Here is a 19,834-nt window from a genome sequence, read left to right on the forward strand (position 1 = left end):
GGTACCCAAAACCACTTTTTTTAGCCTCCATGGATTATCTGAGGCTTAAGAAGAACATTTGTACCTGACTGATTTCAATAAGTGTAATTATAAAGCACACTATTTGACGTAGGTATTAAGCATGAAGCGTATGGTCTATATCCACTCTGAGAGTTCTTGGGCCACTCTTCTTTTTCCCATTATTTTCTCTCCCAAATATCACCATTTGATCACTTTCCACTAGCTCAAAATCACCTCCTGTCTGCTATGGGACTAATCTTCTGGTTGTATGCCTGTACCACAGCTTATTACATACTATTTCTGTTCTCTTGTGTACGTTAAGTGTTAAACAAGGATATTCCCAGTTACATCTCTGAAGTGATAGATTTCAGGCCTACCTGCACATTAGAATCACTTGGGAAGCTTTCTTATAATTAAAGTACCAGGGCTTCAACCTCAGAGATTCTAATTTAATGGAAAGCCCTGACACCAGTAATTCTTAAAAGCTTTTTGGGTAATTCTAATGTGAGCCAAGGTTAAGAATTACTGTGCTAAGGCTTTAACTTACCTGCAAGCTGTGATGTAAGCCATCAGTAAAAGGTTCTCATGACTTCAGTTACTTTAGGGCAGAGGGAGGGATATTCCTAGGATAGACAGTTTCCAACAGAGTCCCAGAACACCTTCAGAAATAAACAAAATCAAGAATGAAATGTCTCATAAAAGATGATCCTGAAAGGCACATGGGAAAATAAAGGCTAAGAAAACACTGACAAGGAAGAGTTCTGGGGAGGACTAGCTGATCAGATGTTAAAGCAAACTACAAAGCCTCTATAGTCAAATCAGTGTAGTATTGGTACATGAGTAGAAAACAAATCCAAGAAATGGAATGAAAAGCTCCCACACAGATTCAACTACATATAAAAATCAAGCACATGATAAAGATGGGATCTCAAATCACTAAAGCAAAGATAGTCACTTTTAATAAATGAGATTGGGACAATTGGATGGCCATTTGGGAAAAAATTAGATTCAATGCTTATACTAGATAAAAGAATAAATTTAAAAAGGATCAGAGACCCAAAAAAGTGAAACTACACAAGTAAGGGAAGAAAACATGAGTGAATCCTCTCTAACTTCGGAGCAGAGAAAGGTTTTCTAATTGTGACTCAAAATTCAGAGGCAATAAAAGAAAAGACTGGTAAATTTGACTACATAAAGAAAAGAATAAAAACTTTTGCATGGTCAAAAATACTGTAAACAGTCAAAAGACAAATGATAGATTGGGAATAAATATCTGTAATATATATCAAAGCTAATATCCCCAATTTATCTTTTTAACTTTTTAAATTGAGGGGAAATGTCCAAAAATAAGTAAAATGGGCAAAAGACATGAACAGACAATTCATAAAGGGATTTTAACATAGACTTTGAATAAATGAAAAGATGTTCACTTACAATAAGTGAAATGCAAAACTTTAAAACTTTACTGAGATAGCATTTATCACCTATCAGTTTGAAAAACAAAATAAAAATGTTGCAGTGCCCTCACTGGACAAGACTGTGGGGAAAACGGGCACTCCCACACATTGCTGATGGAAAAGTAAAGTGAAATAGTCCCCAAGGAGGGAAATTTGGAAATATCTTTAAAAAACTACATCAAACCAGTAATCCCATTTGTGGGAATTTATCCTAAAGATACACCCACAATAGTACCAACATATACGTGCACATGATTATTCATGACCGCATTACTTGTACCTGCAAAATATTGGAAACTTCCTAGATGTCCGAAACAAGGGAATTGGTTGCATACATTATTGTATGTACATCCAAGGGAGTACCATGTAAAGAAGAAAGAGCAATCTCCCTATGAACTGAAGCAATTTCCAAGAGACATTAAGTTACAAACATTTTTTGAGGAACTTCCCTGGTGGTCCAGTGGCTAAGACTCTGTGCTCCTGACGCAGAGGGACTGAGTTCAATCCCTGGTCAGAGAAGTAGATTCTGCATGACACAATGAAAACCCAGAGTGGCCAGATAAATAAATAAAAGGAAGTATTAGAAAATTTTTTAAAATATGTTAGCCTTCATAGGTGAAAAGTAGAAGGGACTTTTCATTGTGCTGGCACTCAAGAACTGTTCCTATCCACTAGTTCACTTTCTATATTTATATTTGTGAGTCCAAGTGGTTACCAGTGGGGAGAGGGAAGGGAAGAGGAGCAGACAGGGGTGTGGGATTAAGAGGTACAAACTACTAATGTATAAAATAGATAAGCAACAAAGAAATATTGTACAGCAACAGGGAATATAGCCATTATTTTGTAATAACTTCAATGGACTATAAGAATATTGAATCGCTATGCTGTACACTTGAAACTAATATAATATCTTAAATCAACTATACTTCAATTTAAAAAAAGAGAGACATTAATAAACATCCTTTGAACTCTGGACTTTACAGGTTGCCAGGAAGCTCAGAGAGCCATCAAGAAATTAGTATTAGTCAAATTTGTATTCCCTGTGCCTGCTGAAGAGTCTAGCATTTAACAAATGTTTGTTCAACTCAACTGAATTGCACGTCTTTGGTTATAAGTCACCCAAGTCCTTTTGCGGGATGAAGAGGATAAATAAATGGAAATGTGAAATTTTGTGGGTGAGAAAGAAGTAACTCTACTTCTCAGGAAAAGGAACAGTCCTTCTTAGAAATTCCCTTTTGTAAATCGTAGGTATCACAGTAGTGAGAAAAAGGACAGGGACTTTATCTGATAATGAACTGGCTGGTTTGACTTGTGGAAAATAAACCTCTAGTGCCATCTCTCTGGGTGACTGGGATTTTCATGTGAGAAAAAGCAGCTAATTATTCACTGCTTAATTATAGCACTGTCTTGCCTAGAAATGAGAAAAGTAATATATTGAGCTGTGTTGACCTAAGGCGAGAGCTTATAGGAACATTAAAGTCAATGTAAGGAACAAATCACATTCCCTATAAGTTATATATTGCCCAAACTTGTGTTCTTTGTTTCATTATGGCAGTAATGAGCTACTTGAGTTGTGTTGTTGCTGTTGTTTAGTCACTAAGTCATGTCCAACTCTTTGCAACCCCATGGCCTGTAGCCTGCCAGGCTCTCTGTCCATGGGATTCTCCAGGCAAGAATACTGGAGTGGGTAGCCATTTCCTTCTCTATGGGATCTTCCCGACCCAGGGATTGAACCCTCATCTCCTGTGTCTCCTGCATTGGAAGGCAGATTCTCTACCACTAAGCCAGCCACCTGGAAAGCCCAAGCTATTTGAGTTGTTTTTAGTCAGACACAGAAGAGGTTTCTTATCCTTGAAAATTAAGGAATGAAATGTTCATTTGATTTTGTCACCTCTGAGGAGTTCATCTCTCACTCCTTTTCACGAGGTCTGGTGTTCTTCCTATTCCTATACAGCATTAACAGCTTTTCTGGAATGTGATTATAAAGGCACCACACTCTTATACATTTGGTATCTGTGTTCTTAACTAATGCCCACTCTGCCTTTGCTATAGTTTACCAAGTAGCCTATTTTCCTTTGGGTGAGTGTTTCTCAGTTTCTTAACTTGGAGCATAAAATCCAGTCCAAATATTGATACATTTCAATTTGATGAATTATGGAGTATGTTTATCTTTGCACCCCAGAGTGTGCAGGTTCAGGGGTTCTTAGAGTCTGTCCCCTGCTCCTGCCAATGATAGAATGCTATAGCTGTGAGGTCATCTACCTTTCCAGAATTTCCCTGGTGCCCGCCAATGCAGGAGACTTGAGTTTAAGCCCTGGGTCATGAAGATGCCCTGGAGGAGGAAACAGCAACCCACTCCAGTATTCTTGACTGGGATATCCCACGGACAGAGGAACCTAGCCTGGCCGGCTATAGTCCATGGGGTCACAAAGAGTTGAATATGACTGAGCAACTCAAGAAGAGCAACAACATCAACCATTCCAGTCTGAGAGATTTTAAAGCCTGAGCATCAGCAGAAGGGAAGAGCCAAAAAAAAACAACAGAGAGGAAAGATGGGCAAGCAGAAGGGAAGAGGGGAAAGGAAGAACTGAAACAGCACAAGGCTGGTGAGGGGTAGAGGAGTCCTACCAGGAATGGCCCCTGTATGAATTCTCCTATTCAGAAAGGGAATCTGAATTGACTTCTTCCAGCAACTACTATCAAATGACAGAATATTCTATACCCTAACACCACCTTCACTTTAAAACCAGCAACATATAGAGGAAGTGTGTGGAAATATAGTTTGGAAAAACTTGGAATTTGAAGCCAGAAGGCTGGGTTCAGTTCACATTGACCTGACCACGCAAAGATGCAATAGTAATATCAAGGGTTTGTTGGTGTTGTTCAGTTGCTAAGTAGTGTCTGACTCTTTGTGACCACATGGACTGCAGCACACCAGGCCTCCCTGTCCCTCACTATCTCTTGGAGTTTGCCCAAGTTCATGTCCACTGAGTCAGTGATCCTATCCAACCATCATATCCTCTGCCACCCTCTTCTCCTCTTGACCCCGTGGACCGAAGCCTGCCAGGTTCTCTGTTCATGAGATTTCCCAGGCAAGAACACTGGAGTGGATTTCCATTTCCTCCTCCAGGGGATCTTTCCGACCCAGGGATTGAACCTGCCTCTCCTGCATTGGCAGGTGGATTCTTTACCACTGAGCCACCAAGGAAGAGGGAAAGGAACTATAACAGGCATCGAATGTCAGGAAAGCTGGGTCAGACGAAGGTGTCAGATATGGCTCCTTATGTGATCTTCTTGGAAGAAAAGCATTAGATTAAAAAGATTCAGATTTATGTCTTCCCCCTTCACAAGAATCTTGGCCCACCAGACACAAAGTAACTCATCACTCAAACCAGTATTTCCATTTCTTGTCAGCCCACACAGTCTTATACATTTGGTGTTAAATATTACAGTTCTTTTCCTCTAGTAGAATCTGAATCATCAGAAAGAGGAAAGTTAAAATTTTCACAAATAAACAGTGATGACTTTGACAGTAAATGACTGAAGGGAAATTCCTTTGCCTGTGACATCCTGTGCCATGGTTTCCTACCCCAAATAAAAATTAAATAAAGAGCATGTCTTTAAATGCTAGTTTCATATACACATACATATACATATATTTATGTATATGTGTACATATACATATATGCATGCTAAGTCACTTCAGTCGTGTCCGACTCTGTGCAACCCCATAGACGGCAGCCCACCAGGCTCCCCGTCCCTGGGATTCTCCAGGCAAGAGCACTGGAGTGGGTTGCCATTTCCTTCTCCAGTGCATGAAAGTGAAAAGTGAAAGGGAAGTCGCTCAGTTGTGTCTGACCCTCAGCGACCCCATAGACTACAGCCTTCCAGGTTCCTCCGTCCATGGGATTTTCCAGGCAAGAGTACTGGAGTGGGGTGCCATCGTACATGTACATAATATATACATACATATATACATATATATACACATACATATATGCTGAACGAGGGAGACCTGGGTTCAATCCCTGGATCGGGAAGATCCCCTGGAGAAGGAAGTGGCAACCCACTCCAGTACTCATGCCTGGAAAATTCCATGGATGGAGAAGCCTGGTGGGCTACAGTCCATGGGGTCACAAAGAGTCAGACATGACTGAGCAACTTCACTTCACTTCACATATATACTGAGGCCATCATAGCTCAGTTGGTAAAGAATCAGCCTGCAATGTAGGAGATCCCGGTTCGATTCCTGGGTTGGGAAGATTCACTGGAGAAGGGATAGACTACCCACTCCAGTATTCTTGGGCTTCCCCTTTGTGGCTCAGCCAGTAAAGAATCCACCTGCAATGTGGGAGGCTTGGGTTCAATCCCTGGATTGGGAAGATCCCCTGCCGAAGGGAAAGGCTACCCACTCCAGTGTTCTGGCCTGGAGAATTCCAATGACTATACAGTCCATGGGGTTGCAAAGAGTTGGACACGACTGAGCGACTTTCGCTCACTTCATGTACACACAAGAACACATAGGAAGTTGGTATGTAAGAAAGACAACATTCCAAAATTGGTGAAATGGATGAAATAGTAAACAAACTGTGTTTGCAAAGTTGGCCAACAATTTAGGGGGAGTAAATTTCTGCATTCATAACTCAAGTTCAGACCTTATACCAAAGAAATGAAATTATATTATAAATTAAGTCTTTCAAAATATGTCATGAAAAGCAGAAACCACAAAGACTGTACATTTGAGTATATTAAAAAGTACATATGAGAAAAATACTGTATGATTCCACTTATATGAGGTATCTAAAATAGTCAAACTCACAGGAACAGAGTAGAATTGTGGTTTTCCAGGGGCCGGGGTAGGGGACATGAGCTGCTGTTCAACAGGTGTCAAGTTTCAGTTATACAAGATGAACAAGTTCTAGAGGCTTGCTGAACAACAGGGTACCTACAGTTAAGAATACTATCTATGTACTTAAAATCTTGTTGAAAGGGTAGATTTCCTATTGTGTTCTCACAACAACTTAAAAAAACTACATATGATGAAACATTTGCAGTATATAACAAATGGCTAATCTCAAATATGCAAAAAGTTCTTAAATATCAGTAAGAATGAACAATCACTGGAAAAATAGTCAAGGAGCATGACGTGGAAGTCATATACACAAGCTTCTCCACAAAGGACTAGTAAACAGATGAAAGTCCAGCCAATATTAAACAGGAAGAATCTGGCTTTTGCCCATTTGGAGTTAGGAGCGCACTGTTGTTAAACCTTGGAAAAACCATATGCACTGCAAATGGGAGAGTAACCAGTACAGATTTTCTGCAAAGCAGCTCAGTAACTGCCATGAAAATATTACATAGAGTTATGCTTTGGGCCTTCCTTGGTGGCTCAGTCGGTAAAGAATCTGTCTCCAAGGCAGCAGACCCCAGTTTGATCCCTAGATTGGGAAGATCCCTAGAGAAGGAAATGGCAACCCACTCCAGTATTCTTGCCTGGAGAATCCCATGGACAGAGGAGCCTGGTGGGCTACAGTCCAAAGGGTGGCAAGAGTTGGACCCGACTGAGAGACTAAACCACCACCAGTTATGCTTTTACACATCTATTCCACCTACAGGTTTTTATCTGAATTAACCACGGGATGAACATATGCACCAGAGCATTCACCTCCGTTATTTATAATGTTAAAAATGCAAACACTGGACTTCCCTCGTGGCTCAGTGGTAAAGAATCCGCTTGCCAATGCAGGAAACACAGGTTCCATTCCTGGTATGGGAAGATCCCATGTGCTGTGGAGCAACTAAACCCGTATGCCACAACTACTGAGTCAGAACTCTAGAGCCTGGGAACCACAACTGCTGAAAGCCTGAGCACCCTAGGGTCCACGTTCTGAAAAGAGAAGCTACCGCAAAGAGAAGCCCATGCACCACAGCTAGAGGAAAGCTTGTGCAGCAATGAAGACCCAGCAGGGCCATAAATAAATAAATAAAATTATTTTTTAAATGTAGAAAGTAAATGTCAATAATACAAGACTAGGTTATGTAAAACGGTAGTATGTGTATTCTTTTGTGTGTGTAGCCATTGAAAGTGATGCAGACCTATATCGGACACCAGGGAAAGTGGCCCAAGTGTTTTACTGAAGAAAAGTGAATTATAGAACATTATATATAATTTGATCCCATTTATGTAAAAGTATCGGAGAAGGCAATGGCACCCCACTCCAGTACTCTTGCCTGGAAAATCCCAGGGATGGAGGAGCCTGGTAGGCTGCAGTCTATGGGGTCGGTAAGAGTCGGACACGACTGAGCGACTTCACTTTCCCTTTTCACTTTCATGCATTGGAGAAGGAAATGGCAACCCACTCCAGTGTTCTTGCCTGGAGAATCCCAGGGACGGGGGAGCCTGGTGGGCTGCCATCTATGGGGTCGCACAGAGTTGGACACGACTGACGTGACTTAGCAGCATGTAAAAGTATATGTGTGTGTATGTGTGTGTGTACAAATGTTCATATGTAGAGAAGACCAGAGGTAAGTTTACCAAACTGTTAACAAGTCATCTCTGGGATCTGGCTTTGTCATTAATTTTTTACTTGTCTTATACTTTCTGTATTGTTGGGGGTTTTTGTTTTTACAATGAGTGTGTATCATTTTCACTAAACCAAAGGTCTCTTTTTGTAAGAAAATGCTAGTTTTGAAAGGTTGTTGTTGAATCACGTGAAGACACCGGGATTCTTGGCCCCCGGAGGAGAAGAATTCAATCCGGGGCCAGAGACGAGGCTTGATCGCTCAGAGCTTTTGTGTAATAAAGTTTTATTAAAGTATAAAGGAGATAGAGAAAGCTTCTGACAGAGGCATCAGAAGAGGGTAGAAAGAGTACCCGCTTGCTAGTGTTAACAATGAAGTTATATACTCTCCAGTGAATCCAAAGAATGTCTGGAGGTTGTAAAGACCTCATCAGACCTACTCCCATAATTTACATTTTAAGATAACACTGTCTTCAGGCAAGATACATCCTTGTAAAGACCAGGTCTACTCCCATAATTAACATTTTAAGATAACAGAAGGTTGAATCCAAAGACTGTCCTTAGGCAGGATACATTATTGTTATATAATCCTAAGGAATGTGGAGAAAGAAAAAAGTTTGTCCTTTCTTCCTCCTTGAGAATTCCAGACCCCTCTCTCCTTGGGGACCCCTAGACTTCCTATCAACCTGCCTAGGAAATGACTCTCTCATTCCCCCCTTTTCTTTTAGGAGAATTATGTTGCCTAGGGAAAAGGGGTGTCGTTTTCGTTCCATAACTGTTTCCGAGCTGACAAGGGGCGTTGTCCCTAAATTGGTGAGGCAACATATTCTAATCCTCATATTGAGGATATCTGATCCAGGGGCCCCAAATAGTAGCTGGAGGAAGCTACAGCAGTAGCAGGAGTTTGAGCAACCATTTGTAACCTAAAAGCTTTCATGCAGCTAGAAACAAATCCAGTTATACAATTACAGATGCAGGGAGCAAACAGCAAAAACAAAACAACCAGAATTATTGTAATTAAGATAGTTGTCCACCATGGGGAACTAGTTAATGTCTCCCAAAGTGAGGCAATTGAGGAATCAAAATTAAAAGTCACATTATGTCCATAGTTAGAGTACAAAGTGTTGCACCAGTCCATTTTAGGGTTGGTAGATGTCATCAGATGAAGAAGAGGCATCGCATGTGATTGTTGTCGAAGGTTATTCACAGACTTGGAGAAAGTCTTTTTCTTGAAGTGGGGATGTCCACCACAGGAAGCCTTCCACTGACGAAGAGGGGAGCTCTCTGCAGACCCAGCAGTTAGACCAATTGTGGAATGCAGCATAGGAGTGAGCCCAGGACAGGAATATATTGTCTTGAGGATACAACAGCAGACTCAGGATATTTGGAGTCAGCAGAAGTAGACTCACATAGATTATCAGGCCCATCCGCTGCCCTTTGTCTAACTCTAGAGCTCGGGTCAGAGCCACAAGCTCCACTAACTGAGCACTGGTTCCTTGGGAGAGAGATTTTGCTTCCAAAACCTGTTCAGTAGTCACCACGGCGTAACCTGCTTTACACTTTCCATCCTGAACAAAATAACTGCCATCTGTAAATATTTCCATGTCAGGATTGTCTAATGGGGTATCCTTTAGATCCTCCCGAGCTGCATAGTTTAAAGTTAGGAGTTGAGAACAATCATGATCAGGTGTTTCATTTTCCTTCTCAGGAAGGAAAGTGGCAGGATTTAAATTTACACAAACTTTAAGCTTAGTTACTGGTCCTTCTAACAACAATGACTGATACGTAAGAAGCCTACTGTCTGTCATCCAAATATTAACCTTAGAATTTAAGATTCCACTCACATCATGAGAAGTCAGTACAGTAAGGTTTCGTCCATTAATTATTTTTAAAGCTTCAGATGCTAATAAAGCCGCTGCCCCAATTACTCTTAGGCAGTGGGGCCACCCACGTGAAACTACATCTAATTCTCTGCTTAGATAAGCAATAGGTTGCTGATGAGGCCCTCGGGGTTGTGTCAAAACTCCCAATGCCACACCTTTTCTTTCAGTGACAAACAAATCAAATTCTGACCCTGTGGGCAAGCTCAGAGCTGGAGCTAGCAGGAGAGCAGTCTGAAGAACCTTAAAAGCCTTTTGAGTTTCTGGAGACCAAACCAGTTTGTCGGTTTGGGCCTGCTGAGTTTCAGCTATAAGTTTATATAAAGGCCGGGCAAGTTCCCCGTAACCCGGAATCCAAATGCGACAGTAACCTGTGATTCCCAAAAATCCTCTCAATTGTCTTAAAGTCATAGGTAGGGGGTGATTTAGTATAGGTTTAATTCTCTCAGGGCCTATGGCCCTAGTCCCTTCTGATATGATTAGGCCCAGATATCTAACCGATTGTTGACAAAGCTGAGCCTTTTCTCTTGATGCCTTGTAACCACAGCCTGCCAGAAAGTTTAAGAAATCTTGAGGCTCGCGAACAAGCTTCCTCTGTCTCAGCACAGAGCAAAATATCATCTACATATTGTAACACCACTGCTTCAGAGCTATTAAAATTTTGTAGATCCCGTGAGAAACTGTCCGAATAAGTGAGGACTGTCACGAAATCCCTGGGGCAAAACTGTCCAGGTTAACTGAGAAGCTGGCTGCGTAGGGTCTTCAAAGGCAAATAGGAATTGACTTTCTTCCGCCAAAGGCGCTGAATAGAAGGCATCCTTTAAATCAATTACTGAGAAATATTTGGCCCGTTCAGGAATTTCAGACAATAGAGTATAAGGATTAGGCACCACGGGGTGTAAAGGAACTACAGCCTCATTTATTATTCATAAATCTTGAACTAGTCTCCATTTACCATTCGATTTCTTTATACCCAAAATAGGAGTGTTGCAAGGACTGTTACAGGGAATTAATAGTCCCTGCTCCTTTAAATTTTCGATGATGGGTTTTAACCCTTCTTTAACTTCAGGTTTCAGTGGATACTGCTTCTTATGTGGAAATACGTGTGGGTCTCTGAGCTTAACAACTACAGGAATAGCATTTTGTGCTCGACCCACAGATTTTCCATCAGCCCATACTCTAGGATTTACATTTTGTTCAACTAAAGGGAGAGAAAGGGAGGGCTCCATATTCATGAAAACAGAGGCATGGACCTTGCTCAGTATATCCCTTCCCAAAAGGGGTGAGGGAGATTCTGGCACGATCAGAAACTCGTGTGAAAACAGCACAGAATCCCAGTTGCAAGATAAAGAATAACTGAAATAATACCTTTTGGCTCGTCCAGATAGTCCCATTACGGAAGCGGATCAGGAAGAAAGTGGGCCAGGGGCTTCAGTAAGCACAGAATAAGTTGCCCCAGTATCTAAAAGGAAATCGACGGCTTGGCCCCCCAAAACTATTAATACCCGGGGTTCCTCAGGTGTAATTAGGATGGGAGCTTGTGTGGGGACCCCCGGGCACCTTCAGTCCTGATTGTCTTGAGAGTCCAACCCGGGAGACCTACGCCTGTGGGGGCAGTCTCTCTTCCAGTGTGGTCCTTTGCAGACCAGACATGGAGCCGGGGGCAGCTTAGATGCCTGAGAGCAATCACGCCTGAGGTGCCCCTCCTTTCTACAGTAGTAGCAAGCCCATCCCTTTTCACCTGGGCCCCTCTGGGCATTTTTCTCAGGCTGTTTAAGAATTCCAGACCCCTCTCTCCTTGGGGACCCCTAGACTTCCTATCAACCTGCCTAGGAAATGACTCTCTCAGTTTCATCAAGCACATAATATCAAAAACAGAACGAAAGGATGCTTCCTGCTTTTGGAGTTCATCAGAGAAATAATCATGCAATATTCAAGGTTTGTCTCCAGTTTCCTTCGTATGAAACGTCCACCCCATCAACCTGGAGCATGCTGCCTGCACACGCAAGATCTCAAGTGGTGGTCAAGTAACTCCTACTAAAATGTTGATAATGTCAGGGCTCAGTTAGCATCATGAAACTCAGGGTACTCCTGGCCCTTTCATTGCATTCCCCTCTAATTCGCTAAACAGATAAATTTCTACATAAAAGTCAACTAGATTCTAGGGCATAAAGAAGTCATGTGGCTTTTTTGATGAATTGCAATTGCTTCAGAGATTTACAAAGCTATATCACAATGTTCACTAGAAACTATTCAGTTAAGCCTCTCAACCCTAGATGTTTGCTTACATCCTACTTCCAATTCGTGTGTTTACATTCTCACAAACTGGATGTGACTGAGCTTCTCTCAGTCCTACTGAAATTGTGATCTGTGTGGACTAATGCTGATCCATGAACAGTTCACAAACCTCAAAGGCAGAAGCAGATATTTTAGGGTAAGCATTTAGAAACCCTTATAGCAATTTGAAAGAGCAATTTTATGCTGTTGAGTCAAAAATAAGTAAAAGATTCAGGGCTCATACTTTGCATGCTTTTTAAAATTTTATTTCTTTAGTAATAGTTTTTATTATTAATAGTGTGCTATAAAAGAATCAGTCCGTGATAGATTAAAAAGGTATAAATTTCTAATTTTTAAAAAAAGCTCCTTCACCTCAGTTTAAGGGGTGAAACTCATTTCCAGCAGTCTGAATATATTAGCATATAAATTTCCCATTGCTGCCATAACAAATGACCACCAATTTTAGCAGCTTAAAACAACACAAATTTATTATCTCCCAGTTCTATGGGTCAAAAGTCCCAGTGGGCTTTTCTGGTTTCTCTGCTCAGTCTCACAAAACTGAAATTAAGGTGTCAGCCAGCTACGTACACTTTCATTAGGAATGCATCCAACTGTTAGCAAAATCCAATTCCTTTTGCTGTGGACTGAGCCCTTTCCTCACGGACTGTCAGCTGAGGACCATCTTCAGTTAAAGGTTCCTCTCCAGTCCTTGTGCCCTGAATTCTTCTCATGTCTGGAATTCTCAGCTTCCCCTTTGAATGCATCTCTCTTGCTTCCAGTTGGAGGCCGTTCTCTGCTTTTAAGGGCTTGAGTGACTGGGCCTTGCTACGGATCGAGTATCTGTGCCCCCCAAAATTCATATACTGAAACTTAATGCCCAATGTGATAGTCTTAGGAAGTGCTCCTAGGTCCTTAGGTCTTTAGGAGGTGCTCAGGTCTTCAGTGGAGAGCCCCTAGGAACTAAAGGATTAGTGCTCTTATAAAAGGAACCCCACAGAGCTCCCTCACCCCTTCCAACATGTGAGGACATGGGGAGAAGGTATCAACTAAGAACCAGGAAACAGGCTCTCACCAGACACTGAATCTACTGGTGCCTTGATCTTAGACTTCCCAGCTTCTAGAGCTGTGAGAAACACTTTTCTGTTGTTTATAAGCCACGTAGCCCATGGCATTTTACTATAGAAGCCTAAATGGACTAAAAGAGGCCCACAGGGATAATCCTGGATAATCTTCCTCTTTTAAAAGCCACAGCCTTAATCTCATCTGCAAAGTCCCTTTGTAATGTGACACAGGCACAGTTAGAGGGATTAGGATGTGGGCTTCTACCAGGGGCTATTGTTCTGCTGACCACAGACAGGGCAAGGTGAAGTCCAGGAGACCTCACATATTTGTTCTTGAAGCAGAGAACCAAAAGGCTAAAATGAAAGGAATAAAGTATAATGAAGGAATGACAGACAATGGAGGTGACTGTGGAGGACACATGGAACTCCTCCAGGAACCTGACTGACCGGATCCTGACAAGCTGGACCCTAACAGTCTTGTGTCTCCAAGATGGCTGCTTACTGAGCAGTTTGCTGCCGCTGCACCATCAGTGGAATCGTCAAGTGAAGGAAGGCAAATGGGGGTGTCTCCCCTTGACTACCTGAAGGGGACACAGGACGCAGGAATACAGCAATGTACACACACGATTGAAACAAGTGAAAAATGGAAAGAAGCTGGTTATGCGTGAAGAAACAAAGAGTTGTCCATGATCTTACCTCCTTATGAGGCAAAGCTGTAAGAAAGCCCTTCAAAGTCTTCAGAGCAGAAAAAGATGCTGTCAGAGCCGGCTGTTTGAAAAGGAGAACAAAGACGGCCACAACCTCAATTCCGAGAACATTCAGACAGTAAGGCAAATCCTGGTGCTCAAGGACACTCGGCTTTATCTCGTTCTCTCCTGCATCACTGCAGACAAGCCTTCACTGCCCAGTTCTCTCCTCTCCAGGCTGTCACTTAGATGCCAACTTTTACATCATTATTATTTTATCCCTTCACGTTCACCACTTCGTTTTAAATCAAACATGAAACAAAAATTGATTTCCCAACCTTTCATCTTTCCTCATTTTATATTGCAAACCTCTAAATCTCATTTCAGGTTATCACCACACGATAAATTACATACATCTGAAAATTGATTTTTCCAAAGGTCTTTTCTCACCCTTTACGTTTCAACATGACCAAAGAGCATGATTCTAATTACAGCCCGGCACACCTGACCCATACATAGCCGACTAACATTTACGCCCATGATTTTTAACTTTTCTTTAAATAGAATTCTCAGCCAGGCAAAGGACTCACTAAACAGCTCACTAAAATGTGAATAGCTTCAATGTCCTGCTGGAGTTGTGAGTGTCACTTCTCTCTTTTTGATTTTTGCTTGTTTTCTCCCTTAGCATGTGTGGGTTTTTTAAATCCCATCTGCTACAAAGCACCAGTATCTATCAAGCTTACTGCTCTAGATTCTATAGCTATAAAGTTGATATAATCAAAATTGGCTATATTCTATGGAGAAACTGGAGAAGTTTATATGGTTCAGTTCAGTTCAGTTCAGTCACTCAGTCGTGTCCAACTCTTTGCGACCCCATGAATTGCAGCACACCAGGCCTCCCTCTCCATCAGCATCTCCTGGAGTTCACTCAAACTCACGTCCATCGAGTCGGAGATGCCATCCAGCCATCTCATCCTCTGTCGTCCCCTTCTCCTCCTGCTCCCAATCCCTCCCAGCATCAGAGTCTTCCAATGAGTCAACTCTTCACATGAGGTGGCTAAAGCACTGAAGCTTTAGCATCATTCCTTCGAAAGAACACCCAGGGCTGATCTCCTTGAGAATGGACTGGTTGGATCTCCTTGCAGTCCAAGGGACTCTCAAGAGTCTTCTCCAACACCACAGTTCAAAAGCATCAATTCTTCGGCACTCAGATTTCTTTCTTCACAGTCCAACTCTCACATCCATACATAACCATTGGAAAAACCATAGCCTGGACTAGACGGACCTTTGTCGGCAATGTAATGTCTCTGCTTTTGAATATGCTATCTAGGTTGGTCATAACTTTCCTTCCAAGGAATAAGCGTCTTTTAATTTCATGGCTGCAATCACCATCTGCAGTGACTTTGGAGCCCAAAAAAATAGTCTGACACTGTTTCCACTGTTCCCCCATCTATTTCCCATAAAGTGATGGGACCAGATGCCATGATCCTCGTTTTCTGAATGTTGAGCTTTAAGCCAACTTTTAGATCCATATAATTGTAACTTAAAAGAATTCAAATATTAAGGTAGGTTTTCTTTCCACATGAAGCAAGTAGGGCTGTAGGGAAGGAAGCCTCAAGACTGAGTAGAGAACATTGATGAGTGTCACAGGTGCATCGCACTTAACTATACTTGACTTCATTGTGTTTCACAGAGTCCGTGAGTTTTACAAGTTTAAGGTTTGTGGCACCCGTGCCTATGGGTGCCATTTTTCCAACAGCATTTGCTCCCTGAGCATCTCTGTGTCACATTACGGAATTCTTGCAATATATCAAACTCTTTCATTTTTATTATATCTGTCTTAATGATCTGTGATCAGTGATCTTTGAAGTCACTAATATGACTCATGGAGGGCTCAGATAATGGTCTGTATTTTTTAGCAATAAAAATTTGTTTTTATTAATTTTTTGATGTGGACCCTTTTTAAAGTCTTTATTAAATTTGTTACAATATTGCTTCTGTTTCATGTTTTGGTTTTTTGGCCACGAGGCATGTGGGATCTTAGCTCCCCAGTTCAGTTCAGTCGCTCAGTCGTATCCGACTCTTTACAACCCCATGAACCACAGCACACCAGGCCTCCCTATCCATCACCAACTCCCGGAGTCCACCCAAACCCATGTCCATTGAGTCAGCGATGCCATCCAGCCATCTCATCCTCTGTCCTCCCCTTCTCCTCCTGCCCTCAATCTTTCCCAGCATCAGGGTCTTTTCAAATGAGTCAGCTCTTCGCATCAGGTGGCCAAAGTATTGGAGTTTCAGATCAAACCCACACCCCCTGAAATGGAAGGTGAAGTATTAACCACTGGACCACCAGGGAAGTCCCTGCAGTAAAAGTTTCTTAAATGAAGGTATGTACATTGGTTTTTAGACATAATGCTATTGCACACATAAAACCACAGCATATCTTGGGAAAACAAAAAATCAGTATGACTCCCTTTATTAGATATTGGCTTTATTGCAGTATTCTAGAACCAAACCCACATTATCTCCAAGGTGTGCCTGTATGTGTGCTTGGGGGATGAGGAAGGAGGGTGAATAAGTAGACACCAGTCAGTTATCTCCACTCTCTCTTCTCCACAGAACTGACTTCTTTCCCCACCATTACATTATAATCATTCTTATCAAGATTAGTTATAGCCTGCCGCTTCAATTCCACTAGTTTTTGTCCGGTTACCTGACTTCTCAGCTGTAACTGATACTATCAGTGTCCACCATTCAAGCAGGGTTTGAACATTAGCAGCCAAGGCACTCTTCTCTCAGTGGTCCAAGCCTCAGAACTCTTCCAAGATCCTAGATGCTGGCCGCACTCACCTTCTGTGATGGCCCACACTGTCTGTAGAATGTGCTTCTCTCTGAATAAATCCACTTCTTACCTGTCAAAAAAAAAAAAAAAAAAGAAAGATCCTAGATGCTCATTACATCTCAGTCTGAGCAGCTATGGATCTCTGAACTCAACATCCACGGTTTGCTTTCAGTACCCAGCACACATTGTGATTTAAAATATGTCAACAAACTCCTTGATATTTCCCTCTTCAAGAATGGAGATGAATTCCCTTCTTGTAGACTGAACTTAGTGATTCTTTTTTTCTTAAGGTCTTTTAAAAAATATATATATTTATTTATTTAGCTGTGCTGGGTCTTGGTTGCAGCACCCGGAATCTGTTAATCTTTGTTGCGACATGCGAGCTCTTTAGTTGCGTGTGGCATGAGAACTTAGTTGTGACGTGTGGGATCTAGTTCCCTAACCGGGGATGGAACCTGGAGCCCCTGTGTTGGAAGCTCAGAGTCTTAGCCATTGACCACCAGGGAAATCTCTGGACTTACTGATTCATTTCTAATGGTGTGTCACAGAAGGGACAATGAGATGAGAACACAAATATCTGAGGTTAGAACACAAAAGGCAGGGCAACTTCCTTCTTGTTCCCTTGGATCACACGCTCCGGAGGCGGCCAGCTGCCCTGTCACAAGGACAGTCAAGCAGCCCCGAGGACAGGCCGACACGGGGAGAAATAGAGGCCAACGGCCATGAGCGGGGGCCATCGTGGAAGCAGTCCTCAAACCTGCAAGGAAGTGCATCACCAGGACCACCACCCAGATAAACTACTTCCAAATTTCTGACACATACAAACTGTGAGGTTAAAATTTTGTTATTTGAAAATCACTAGTTTGGGGATAATCTATTATGCAAGAATAGATAAGAAAAAACTAGTATTACCAGGAGCCTGTATTACATCCTCTCTGACATACCAAGCAGTCTTTAATTCCTGACTAGACCCAACCAAAACAAATGTCAGTATTTTCTGAGCTAATCACTGGCTGGCGTTTTTTGGAATGATTTCTTTTTTTAATTAAAAGCTAAAGGCTTTGGACTTTTAATTATAACTATCACAATTCTAAATGGTTCAATGGCTCTGATTTAGTCTTTTAATGTACGGCTGGGAAGACAGACCATATGATATAGGTGGTTTGAACATATGTATATTTCATGTTCTCCCTATATAACTGCCCCCCTTCCTCTCTTTGCCTCTATCTCCCTCTCCCCACTAAGTAATTCTAGCGAGGATGAGAAAGGGGCTAAGGAAATTGAGGTACACTGAAATTTAGAAACTTGACCAGCTTATATAGCTAGTAAGTAGTGGAAGCAAGATTCAAACCAGATAGTCTACTTTCAAATTCTGTGCTCCCTCATTGTGCTATGCTGCCTCTCATGTGTGTGTGATCACATTTCAAGAAATAGGTAGAAGTTCTCAAATTCACCAGTATGTTTACATACAGAGTCTACTCCTTGGCTGATATTTCCTCCCATGGTACTTAACCTGTTAATAGTTAAATTATCAACTGTCCTATGCAATGAAGATGGACATCTACACACACACACACACACACACACACACACATGTATGAACTGGGACACCAAGGACAGCGTAGGCTTTTCTTGAGAAGAGCACCAGATGGCACACACATAAACAGTGGAATTCAAGTGAAGTATCTTTAGACTGCTTTATTATATGCAAGTATCATTCCTAGTACACAATCTACAAGTCAGTTCCTCAGAGGTATTTAGTGCAATGATAAACATACCACTTTTTACTGTGTTTACTTAAAAAGGAAAAAAAAATTAATCCAAATCACATTGGGAGATCTTTATTAATTTAAATTGACATTGTTAATTTTGTCTGCCAAGTCCTTAGTAAATATACCTTTACTTGATACAGACTTCCAGGTTCTCAATAACACAGGATCATCATGAGGACTAGCAGTTATCAAGAGTTTTGTAATGATTAAAACAATGTTCAAATAATTCATAAGTTACTTCACTGAAATACGTAAAAGAATATTCTGGGGAGTGTTTGAAAGATCTGCTTATAAATAGCGACTGATATACTTAGTTAAGTATTTGGTGCTGAAGATAAACACTTCTTATATAAAACATTGTTTTAATACATTGTTCTACTGATGAAACTAGTTTATTAGATAAATACATTTCTAACACTAAAGAATAAAGTTTTATCTTCATATTTATTTTATTCATAAGACTCTTTATCAATGAAGAATGCTGTACCCAACAATAATAAACTGGCATACTGCAATAATAAACTGGCATATTCTGTAAAAGTGAAAAAGAAAGCTGCAACAGAACAAACTAGATAACTGCCTTACACATTCTTTATACAAACAGCCCCTTTTGAATAGAAATAAACGCGGACCAAATGCTTTTAGTTTTTATGCCCAGGTGGTAATTACAAAGCTTCACACGCTGAAGAGAAAAGGAACAATAGTAATACAGAACACAGTATTTTTAACAATTATAACACATTTAACATCCTCAGTTGACCACTGGATTCTCAGATCAGATTGGCAACTGAAATTTCACATCCACCTGGGCTTGCTTGGCTAAGGTCACTATCTCAGAGAGCTTTACAACCTGAAAGGAAAAGAAAACAATCTTTGTCTCTATTTTCACCAAAACATAGAATCAGAACAATTGGTCAATGCGAAATTAACTGCATCTTCAATCCTTTTCATTTAAAACATCTGGGCTATTCTGACATTGGTATAAACCACTTCACAGTCTCAGAAGCATTTGCCACTCTGGCATGCATCCATGCTAGGTTGTTTCAGTCGTGTCCAATGGTTTGCGACCCTATGGACTGCAGCCTGCCAGGCTCCCCTATCTGTGGGATTCTCCAAGCAAGAATACTGGAGTGGGTTGCTGTGCCCTCCTCCAGGGGATCTTCCCAACCCAGGGATCGATCCCACATCTCTTACCTCTCCTGCGCTGACAGGAGGGTTCTTTACCACTAGTGCCACATGGGAAGCCCTTGCCACTCCTAGAAGGACAGTCAAATCTAATACTTCATAACCTGCATATTATAACCCACACTACATTTTATTCACATATATAAAATCAGA

At 41.4% G+C, this 19,834-nt stretch overlaps 1 protein-coding gene across 1 annotated transcript in view; it reads right to left on the minus strand.

Annotated features, from left to right (window-relative positions):
* Positions 1–18,407: 18,407 nt before the first annotated feature.
* The window catches only part of SUCLA2 (succinate-CoA ligase ADP-forming subunit beta), a 44,777-nt gene continuing 43,350 nt past the window's right edge, over positions 18,408–19,834 (minus strand). The window contains exon 11 of the mRNA XM_061434594.1: positions 18,408–19,346. Coding sequence (XP_061290578.1) covers positions 19,272–19,346 — 75 coding nt within the window. The 3' untranslated portion in view covers positions 18,408–19,271. The remainder of the gene's footprint in view (positions 19,347–19,834) is intronic.

The sequence above is a fragment of the Bos javanicus genome, chromosome 12, assembly GCF_032452875.1.
Source record: "Bos javanicus breed banteng chromosome 12, ARS-OSU_banteng_1.0, whole genome shotgun sequence".
NCBI lineage: Eukaryota > Metazoa > Chordata > Mammalia > Artiodactyla > Bovidae > Bos > Bos javanicus.